This window comes from Aptenodytes forsteri, unplaced genomic scaffold (assembly GCF_000699145.1).
Source record: "Aptenodytes forsteri isolate BGI_AS27 unplaced genomic scaffold, ASM69914v1 Scaffold166, whole genome shotgun sequence".
Lineage (NCBI taxonomy): Eukaryota > Metazoa > Chordata > Aves > Sphenisciformes > Spheniscidae > Aptenodytes > Aptenodytes forsteri.
In genome coordinates, this window is record NW_008796110.1 from 3,575,064 (window position 1) to 3,585,801 (window position 10,738).

General features: G+C 41.4%; 1 protein-coding gene across 5 annotated transcripts in view; it reads right to left on the reverse strand.

Annotated features, from left to right (window-relative positions):
- Positions 1 to 6,463: 6,463 nt before the first annotated feature.
- The window catches only part of ASB15 (ankyrin repeat and SOCS box containing 15), a 14,860-nt gene continuing 10,585 nt past the window's right edge, over positions 6,464 to 10,738 (reverse strand). For 4 of the 5 annotated variants that reach the window (XM_009286795.2, XM_009286796.2, XM_009286794.2 and 1 more), the window contains 4 exons: positions 10,225 to 10,396; positions 9,268 to 9,838; positions 8,535 to 8,688; positions 6,464 to 7,053 (listed from right to left, as the gene is read on the reverse strand). In XM_009286795.2, the coding sequence (XP_009285070.1) occupies positions 6,881 to 7,053; positions 8,535 to 8,688; positions 9,268 to 9,838; positions 10,225 to 10,396 (1,070 nt within the window). In that variant the 3' untranslated portion in view covers positions 6,464 to 6,880. The remainder of the gene's footprint in view (positions 7,054 to 8,534; positions 8,689 to 9,267; positions 9,839 to 10,224; positions 10,397 to 10,738) is intronic. The other variant, XM_009286798.2, reaches the window with a different exon arrangement.

Sequence of the window (10,738 nt, forward strand, 5' to 3'; positions counted from 1 at the left end):
TGGCCCTGCAGGGCCCCCTCACCTCCCCTCCCTGCACAGCCCCTCGCCGTCCTCACCCGCCTCCGCAGCCTGTTCCCTGACCTCTCCTTCCCTCCCCTCCTCGCGTGTCCCCTGTCCTGCCCCCGTGCTCCTCGCTGCCTGCCTTCCCCCTCCCGCCTATATCAATTGAGAGAGAGAGAAAGATACGTGTGTCTCAATTTCTGTATGCTGCTTGTACAGGCCTGGGTTGAATGCAGAGCCCAAATCGTCCCGAAGAGACAAAGGGTCACCAACCTGGCATCTAACCGAGGCGCCAGCCCCTGGGCTCTCCCACCTTCCCCTTTCCTGCCTCTTTGCTGCTGCGCTGCCTTCTCCATCCTTGGCCCTGCAGGGCCCCCTCACCTGCCCTCCCTGCACAGCCCCTCGCCGTCCTCACCCGCCTCCGCAGCCTGTTCCCTGACCTCTCCTTCCCTCCCCTCCTCGCATGTCCCCTGTCCTGCCCCTGTGCTCCTTGCTGCCTGCCTTTCCCCTCCCGCCTATATCAATTGAGAGAGAGAGAAAGATACGTGTGTCTCAATTTCTGTATGCTGCTTGTACAGGCCCGGGTTGAATGCAGAGCCCAAATCGTCCCGAAGAGACAAAGGGTCACCAACCTGGCATCTAAACAGGGCAGCGGGGCAGACTGATGGGACAAGCTGCAGCTCCTTCTCCCAGGAGACTAGCGTAAGTTGTGAAAATTGTGCACACCGTACTGTTCCTGAAAAGGATGTGTCATCACCTACATTTAACAGTGGTATCAGCAGAGCAAATGGGATAAAGCATGTACTGAAGGCATTTGAAGGAACAATTTTTCAGCTGCTTTTCTCTATGCCAGATTATTCTGTTGTCCAGTCCATCTCTCCTGGTGATGCCATAAACAGGGAGTCACACAGGAGAAAAAAATCTTTCCCTTCATCCATGCTGGGGAAACAAAAAATGGGGTAAGTTTAAAGATGACCCTGATCCAAAACAAGTCTTTGCTTGGGAATCGGACTCAGCATCCTAACTCAAAGATGGATTTTTCCTGCTGATCCCCTGCAGCACACCCCAGGTTACCGGGAGGGCAGATTCCAGGTCCAGATTGTAGTTTAACAACTCGGACCCATCACAAACAGTGATCAGCTTTCACTCAAAAACATGTGCATGTGGGCTGCCTTATTACTCAGACTAGTTTTGAAAACAGCGTTCCCAACAGTTGCTAGGGACATAACCAGAAGTCTATATACAATGCTATATACCAACAAGCCATGGGGCAACCACTAACCTAATATATTTTGATGGCGGGGGTGTTTGGGTTGCCATGCTTATCAAGAAGACAGAAGAGTCATAGCGAGTGAAGAAGTGAATGGGCTCTGATAGTGCTGCTGATGGGAAGAGCGTAAGGATGCATCTTGGAAGGGGAATCAAGAGGTCGTCCTGGCTGCAGGGAAGCACCGGGGGAAAAAATTCACCTGGGTTCAAATAAGAACATTTCTGGACTACCAAATTCCTCAACCTTTGATTAAAAGAAGGAACACTCACAGCCCACATTGCACAGGCACCCAGTGTCCTTCGTGCACGGATCCTGAAGGTCTATTTGATTATACAGAGAGGCATGCAGCTGGGTGCCAAGGGCGCAGCAGACTCTGGGTTTATCGCCCCTTTTGCCTACCTGAATCACACTAAAATAGGGAAGGCGAGGGGGACAAATAAATCTTACTGAATAAATGTCATTCCCATTCCCAGTTTTCTTTCCTTCCTACACAGCCAATACTTTTTAATCATCTTGTGTCAGTACAATGTCATGTTCTGTAATAACAGCGCGAGATGAAGCTGCTTATCTTTGACAGCACAAACTATTTCTGCCAGGGTTTTGCTCAAAGCAAGTGCTTCTCCACATCTCTGCAGAGTGGCCATTTCCTCGGTGCCAGTTTCTGCCACACCAAAAAGATAAACTGCTTTGTACGCAGTGATGATCTTAATGCTCTTGCTTTCATATAGCTGCTCTTATCCCTCAGGAAGAATCTCAGTGTGCTTTACAAACATTGCCAACAGATTTACAAACTATATATAGAAAACATTTCACTCGCTACTGATGTACAGACATAGGGTGACCACAGCAGCTGTTTGGAATTGCATCGCGATATTGCTCAACAGGTTTGGACAGGAAGTAGAGGCCACTGTATTGCAAAGAAAGTAGCAGAGGAACTGCTGCATGCACAAAAAATGTGGGTTTTGGAAGTGCAGTTTGAATGGGACACTGTTTAGGCATCTGCAGTTAGCCTATTCTTTCCCAAAAAAGCATGATAAAATAGGCAACATCTGCCAATGTAAGCATTATTATTCATGGTGGTATTTGCAAATATACCATATTTGCATGTCCAGGTCAGGTGGTTATTAAATTATAAGTGATTATGAAAAGTGCATGGACTTAATCCTTTGCTGAATGCCTTAGTCTCAGACGGTTCTCCCATGTAGCTTAGCCAAACCTGCGGTTTGCCATTCAGATAAAAAATTTGCTCTATTTCTTTATACACAGAGAGCAATACAGGTACTTACTTCTATATTTAGCATTTCCTTGGTTTTTGTCACTTTTTTTAACAGTGTGTGTTTATGAAGATTTCTTTAAAAAGGAGATCCCAGCAATATAAACAAATGATGTAATTCATAGGGAATTGAATTCAAGCAGCAGTACTAAGTAAATTCTCTATTGTCTTTATTTATGTCTATTTTTTAAGTAGTCCATATTAATGATGATGGGAGTTCTGGGCACCATATCTACCATGCACACAATATGCAGACAAAAGGCAATGGTTTTGCCCGATCAAATGTAGAGATTTCTACTGAAAATGTCAATTTTGAAAATTAAATGTAAATACCTTGTACATGTCACCAGAGCTACACCGTTATATCAGTCTTATGACTACTAACAATTTACTAATATATTTTTACAGCTTTTCAGGAAAACCACGAAACACAGATTCCTCAGGGAATATTTCTCCTGATCTAAGCACATCTTTTGCTGGTGTGAGTGACACTTAAGGGAGCATTTCAGAGAGAAAATACTTCCCATTGCAATATATACCTTTAAATATTTATACAGTAATTTGGTGCACTTACCCATGCTTCTTTCTGATTTATCCAGCATTTGTCCTGGTAAAGAATCGGGATGGATTTCTTTGAAGACCGCTCCATGCATTTGGAGACAGACAGTGTATTTTTGAATCAAGGTCATTATCTGTAGGGTGCAGAAAAGGCCTCTGAAGGGTAGGCACCTTGGATGGCAAGGTGCCAGTTTTAATTACTGCAGCCTAAACAAAACAATTCCCAGTGGAAAGGTCAGGGAGCGAACAAGCCAGAATAGGGCCATTAAGGCTGAAAATCACTTTGGCTAGAATTACTTTTCTTGATACCATTTTCCTGAGCAGAGATCTATCCGTCCTAAAGCTCACAGGGAAAAAAAAAAGTGGGGAGAGGCTTTAAAAGGACTGACTCAGTGCAAGAGACTGTTGATTAGGTGCATATTAAAGGGCGTGATGGAAAAGCAAAAGAGACTAGACCTGTTCTACAGAGGTAAGTGCTCATGAATTTATGCCACTTTTCTCCATGCAAATCATAAACAGCTGGAATTTTTAGAAGCCTTTTTCTACCCCAAGTAAGGGTCAGAAAAAATCCCTTTGCCCTACCCCAAGGTAGACACTAAAGAGCCCATGGCTTTGTGACTGTGTTTTTCCATGCATGACTCCCATACTATGAGCAATAGCCTGAGAAACGGCAGCTCAGGCACAAAGAGCCCGAGCCAGAACACCAACTGCTGCAGTGAAACAGTAAAATTGTTCCCCCTTGATACCCAGAACAAGGATCTGCTGTGCCAGCTCCCAAGATTAGATGGTAGCCAATGCATGGAAGTTTTACGGAAGGCACACGACATTATAGTCCCTACAGGGAATAGCTGGTCACATACAGAACTCATGGCTATGGTTTGGTCCTTCACTAAGCTATTAAAACACTTAACAGCTACAAAGTCCATCTCGCTGGTGCTGCAAAGGCTGACGTAACCACTGTTGAATGTCTGGCTCCTTGGAGAGCTCATCAGTCTGGTGCAGCTGCTTGTGTCAGATTTTATGAGAAACAGAGACCAAATGATACCTCTGCTTTCAAACATTGTCCCCAAACCAATAGGAGTCCCTACACCAGAGCATGCCTGAATCAATGCCAGAGCATTTAATTACTTCTAGCCAACATCGTTCATGGGGTGGACGTGCCATGGAGTTGGGTTGCGGTGGAACACCCTATGAGTCACACCCAAATAGCGGAGAAAATTAAATCCCAGTGTTGCAAGGGTTCAATCACAGTCCAAGCAGGGAAAAAAGGAGTAGTTTTTTCCTACCAATTTCTTCTTTCAGCTGGGGCTGCTGCCTTTGCCTCTTTTCACACAACCATCAGTCCTGGACCAGTTACATTTCCTGCTCCCATCAGCACATACTCACCTCCGTAACGGTAGTGTCCAATGGTCTGGCTGCAAAACATGGGAGTCGAAAGACTGGTGTTCAATCCCTAGCTGTGCCATAAGCATGACATGGGGTAAACAGCTCCCTTTCTGTGTCTATCTCACCTTATATTCCATTTAAAACAAAGTCTTGCCCCTCCTGCCTCCATTCAGTTCACAGATGCTTTGAAAGCATTAAAGATGCTGTCTCATAATGTTGTACCTCCTTTAGCATCCGGGGGGTGGAAAAAGTCTTCAATAAAGAACTTCAAAACTGAAGGACAGAAAAGCTTTAAAACAGGGTTAGGCTACCTTCCATAACAGGCTACCAAACAACAAAAAGGGCCCAGATGTATTGTTGAAGAGATAAACACAATAATATGTCTTTTTAGCTTACCTAATGATATTCTAAGGACTGGTTGATGATATTTTAAACAGTTGGGGCAACACTCCGTCCTAGAGCTGAATGCTTTGATGCCACAAGCAATGTAACTATTGCCTGAGGCGTGTATAAAGTCCTAAATATAAACCTTGGCCCATGAACTAAAATTACTAATGGAATTTGGCTCTAGCCACAGAAAGGGTTTAAAATCTCCCGTCTAAAGCCCTATTTGATCATGTTTCCCTTGCTGGTTGCAGTATACTGTATCAGATATGTGACTACCCAGATTCTTGTGTTGTGGTCACTCTATTCATCAAAATCACTGCTATTTAAGACTTATTAAGCCCGTATTTCTGTTTAGGAATTCCCACATAGAAATATCAGTTTATAGGTTATGCAGCATACATGCATTTAGCCTGGTACGTCCAGCATGTATTGGCCAGTGGAGCCTTGACTGCAGACTGACAGCCGTGTTGGGTTCACTGGGCACTCTGTGCTCAGGCCATGCCTGGCGTCACCAGTCACCCGGGGCATCCTCCTGTCAGGGGCCTCGCCCAGATGCCAGTTACCTAGAAATTTTTCACAAGTGACCAAATTCTTCCTTTTCATCCTGGTCAAAATTTCTGGCAAAAAAACAGAGGATATGTCTTGGAAAGCCAGATGAATAGTAGCCCTAGTGAGAGCAGAAGCAGCAGTTAAGCCTTCTGTTCAACCCTCCACATGTCCCAGACCAGTAATTTTCACTCCTTCCATTTGCTCCTGTAAATCTCTTGTGAGGAAGGACAGACCCACAAAGGACTGATACAGCTGCCTTTAGAAGTGGAATTTACATCTCTGACTGAGGTGTTAATAAGTTATATATGACAATGACATCCAGCAAATAAGGAGAAGTTCTGAAGAACAGGGAGAGCCAGTGTAGGGAGCAGGGCAGAAGGATGCTTGAGCTGACCTTTGGTTTGTGTGAGTGTGTGTATGTGTGTGATAACCAGCGTATCTCTTAAATTACATGTATAGCTAAACTCTGACTATGCACTATGTAATCCTGACATCCACCAACTGAAACCTTTTCTTAGTTTAGGGGGTTTGGATTCATTTTTTTTTCCCAAGATGGAAGGGATGGTAGAACAGCAAAGGGAGTAAGTGCAACCCACTTTTAATAGACTAATTTAAAGAATGTTTAATCAGATGTGTTTTTCTCTAGACGTGCAGAAGCATACTGCCAAGTGCATCGCAGCATGACTGAGGGTGTTGTTTAGTCTGGTCATGAAGTGATCTGTCAAAACTCTGTAGGAACCATAATTCAAGTTATGACATTGCAACATTTCTCAACCAAGGGGATATGCTGCTCAATTTCCTGGTTTGTTTGTCCATCAAAATCTACTCTTTCTTTAAAACAGCCTACTTAAACTCCCTCAAATTTTGCCAAGCCTTGAAACATGCAGTACTGGCACACACAGCAGTCGTACCTGGGAGCAAACACTTTGCAAAAATAGCTAAAAAGAATCTTTTAAGTGTTTGGAAGAATTTTATAATAGGACCATGATCTTCAAAGTACAAAATGTGCTACATTTCAGGCCAATTACATGACGGAGACGTGCATTTAGCAGTTTAATTTTCTTTGCCAAGCTACATTAGACATTTATTTTAAGGATAAACTAATGTCACAAACTGAGAGCAGCAATTGTATTTATCATGTTCATTGGGAAGTCCATCATGAAAATTCTTCTTTTAGCCTATATTCATCTGAATTCCCATTTAGAGTGTACTGTTCTACATAATTACTATAGCGTCCTTATTCTGACTTTAGCCTATATTTGGATAGTACAATGTTGTGTTAAAACATGAGCTTTAACGTACTAGTTTTGAAGAAAAATTTGTTCCCATAAAAGAACTATTAACAACAAATACCAGAATGTTGTGAATGTGTACGAAACACCAAGCAGCTCTTTAGCTAGTAAAAACTAGTGAGGAAGTGAGTCAAATTACAGACTGTACGCAGTTATTTTTAAAAACTATTCTAAATGTATCCCTTTTCCATACAGATCATATTCTTTATATAGGATATAGTTCTTGAGAACTGGTGGAAGCAGAAACTTCTTCATGGATGACAGTTTCTGGAGTCTCCTTAACCCCAAGAGTTTACGTATTTTCAGACGACACAGATGTTTCAATGGGCGAGGATTATCTAAAAATAACAGTGAGAGAGAAATGGTGGAAAAATCAATGCCATTAACAATGATTGTAAGCCAGTTCACAATCTCAAAACATGCTCTAATAAAATTAATATCAAAATCTATTACCTTGGGGCATTATTATTTTGCCACTTCTGAATAAAATACCATTCTTTTCACTTCAGAACTGTGATGATACACAATGCTGATATTAATCAAACTTCTGTTCGATATCTGCTTAACACTATTGTCTGACTTTTGGAAATATGCACACTGTACTCTGTCTCCAAAGCACTCATCTGAACACCTAAACCAGGCCTTTATTTAGCATAATCAATGGTAACTGATGAACGAACTCTCCTTTCCCTAGGTGCACCTTTTAAAAACTGCATGTTGAGGCCAGCCATGGCACCTTCCATTTCTGCTGTATCAATAAGGCACCAGGACCAGACCTTACCGTGCTTGGGCCTGCTGAGTCTTCTGAACAAATACTTCTTACCAGAATTTACGTCAGTCAAAGAGCTCAGTTTAATTTAGCCTTCCTGAACAGAACAAAAACTTCCACCACACTTGAAATATGAGTACTTAAGACTACCAAATTATTTGGACGTTCCTGTGACACTAACAAAAAGGAGTTCCTCTGCATGCCAATGTAAAATACTGAAGCAAAATTAAACACAGGGTACCAGTTTTAAACCTAAATATTTTGGTTTTTAACAGCTGATGTTAAATCAAATTCTATTTAAAATTAAAAAAAAAAAAGTCAAATAAAATTAATTCATGCAAAGAGAACATTTAATACATTCACCAACAGATTTTTTTAAGTTAAGGTGGGTGAAACCTATCTCTGGTGCCACCAGTGATGGAAGGTCCGGGCTAATGTGTAGAACTTCAAAAGTAAAGCATACATAAGAAATATTATTCACTTACAGTATTAGTAATGGCAACTAGATGTCTATCATGTAAATCGGAGTTAGGAAATGATGGTACACAGATTGGGATGGCACACTCATTGTCACCACCTACTACCTTGAACATAATGGGATTTAAAACATGCTCTTACGATAATCCTCGAACGATTAATAGACTTGAGAGATCAAGGGAGCAAAAAGAAGGATGGATGTGTGAGCAACGTTCCTCAATAAAAAAAGTTGTGCCCCATAGCTGGTATCACATAGGTTAATAAGGAGTTTGAGAAGTACCTCAGTGGTCTTGCGTAACTAAAAGGGCTTCCCACACAACAGTGACGTTCCTTATGACATTCATTCTCATCAGGTGCAAGTTTGCCATATTCCAGTCCAATTAACTAATTTATGACCAGTGGCAACAGCTCAAGATCTATCTCAATCTGAGGACTGGATGACAGGCACAACCTGGTTCTTAGCTAGTACGCATTTGGACTGCGAGAACACTTTGGATGAATGTGACCTGACATAAGCAATTAAAGTCTCCTATAATAAATCATAACATCATTAACTGGAAGTTAGATATTTACCCAATATCTGACGTATCTCTGTCCATTCTTTCTGCGTTTCTAAGACAAACTTAATTTTTGTGCATAGAGGAACATAATCCATGTAATCTATAAAAACACGAACCACTCTTCCTGCTAAATGTTTCAACCAAGGAACAGCAATAAAGTCACAGAACTGAAAGAGAAAACACATCAAGTCATAATTTCAAAATCTGTGCGGAGGAACGCCAAAATAACACATTTTAAAGCAATTACACAAGATAATTTAAACAAAGTATTAACAATGACCTTTAACAGCCATAAATCGATGCCTAGGTAGGTTACTTTAAAAGCCATTTTCTTCCATGCTTAACCTTTGTGATCCCTTAACTCATCTGGACAGGCCTGAAGACCAATAATTATTATAACATTGCTATAATTTGCGGCACTGTTTTGTTCGACAGCAATATGTCTTTGGAAACACATCTACTCCATTGGTTAGGGTAGGAACAGAAATTCCAGAATCCTGCCTCATGATTTCTTAAAACTTCCTTCCTAAATCCCTAATATATGAACCCCAAACTAAAACCACTCTATGTACGTAATATTCTTTATCTCAGAGTAGAAAATGAAAAATGGCTGTTTTATTTTTAGGGTATTTTAAAAAAGGATTTTGCCAGTATGTTAACCTTAATTCTGCACAATAATCAGGAATGTTTAAAGCTGGCTAATGAACAGAACAAAGTGAAAAGAAGGAAGGAAGGTATGTATTTACTGGATTATCCTTTATTACAGAAGAAGTCCACCCGGGGAGAACCTCTTCCTCTGGAGTTGACCACACAAAAGAATTTCCAAAGATATCTTGATGCATACAGTCAAAACACATCTCCACATTATATCCGTGATTGAGCAACAGCCTCAGCATCACCTCATCATTCAAGGCATACTGAATGGCACTGGGGAAATGCGTATCATTAACCAACATAAAGTAGCAATTGACGTTTGCTCCGTAAGATAGGAGCAGCCTTACAATTTCATGGTTGCCAGCTCTCACTGCCACAAGAAGACAGTTTAAAGGATCCTTGTTTGGATTTGCCCCTGCTTTGAGCAATACTTCAGTGCAAAGAATGTCATTGTTAGAAACAGCAAAATAAAGCGCACTTTTCCTTTCGTCATCGTAACTGTTTGAAATGTGTTCAGCCAAGAGAGTATTGACATCAAAACCATTTTCAATGAGGAGCTCTAGACACTGTGAATTCTGGCCATCTGCTGCTGAGTGAACAGGGCTTAACCCACTTTTCTGGATTGCAGTTTGGGATGTGACCGGAATGAGATACTTCAGGGCCCTAAAAGACAGTGAATAAAACTAGTTAAACATCGCTTCCCTGCATGAAGAAAACGACCCTCATCCAGCTATATGCTAAATTACCAGCTAGACACACAAGAAGATCCAAACACAGAAACACCAGTTTTGAGCACTGACAAATAGTGTCAGTGTTAGGACCTTGTGTCTAAGTTGTTTCAGTGGTTTTCACTTAGTTCTAGGCAGTGTGTTTTGCATTTTGCCTTGTTTATGCTAAAACCACTTAGAAGTTAATTCAAACTAATGTAACATAGGCACTTCTGAAAGAGAAATGATCTATACACTTGCAAGTTTACCAGAGTCTTCTTCAACGTGACCTTGTGCCACATCGTATCTTAAGGAAAATGTAAAGTCCAAGCTCATACTCACAGGTAATGGCCCTCATAAGCCGCTTTGTGTATGGGAAGCAGTCCTGCCTTATTAGGCACGTTGCCACTTCCTCCATATTCCAAAAGAAGGGCTATGCAGTCTGGATTACCTCCTCCGGCAGCTTCAAACAATATCGATGCACCATCATCTGCTAAGGCCTGGACATCTCCACCTTGAAGGAGGATACAGCATTTATAATTATATCCAAAGTGATTTGCAGATCGTCATAAAAACAAGCCCAGAGTAGCTTCCCCTTCATTTTCAGATGTATTTAAGTTAAAACTTTACTAAAACAAGAAATAGTTCTTGTGGAAAATCTAAAACTCAAAGGCAAAAGAAGAGCTGTACAGATACAAGTTCAAAAGCTCACCTGACTGGGGTCTGCTTTGACTGTAAGTGTTATAACTGAGGATTTTCAAAATTCTGGCATATTTAAAAAATAATTCATTTAATTAATTAATACCAATATAATTCTGTAGAAGGGAAGGGAAGGGAAGGGAAGGGAAGGGAAGGG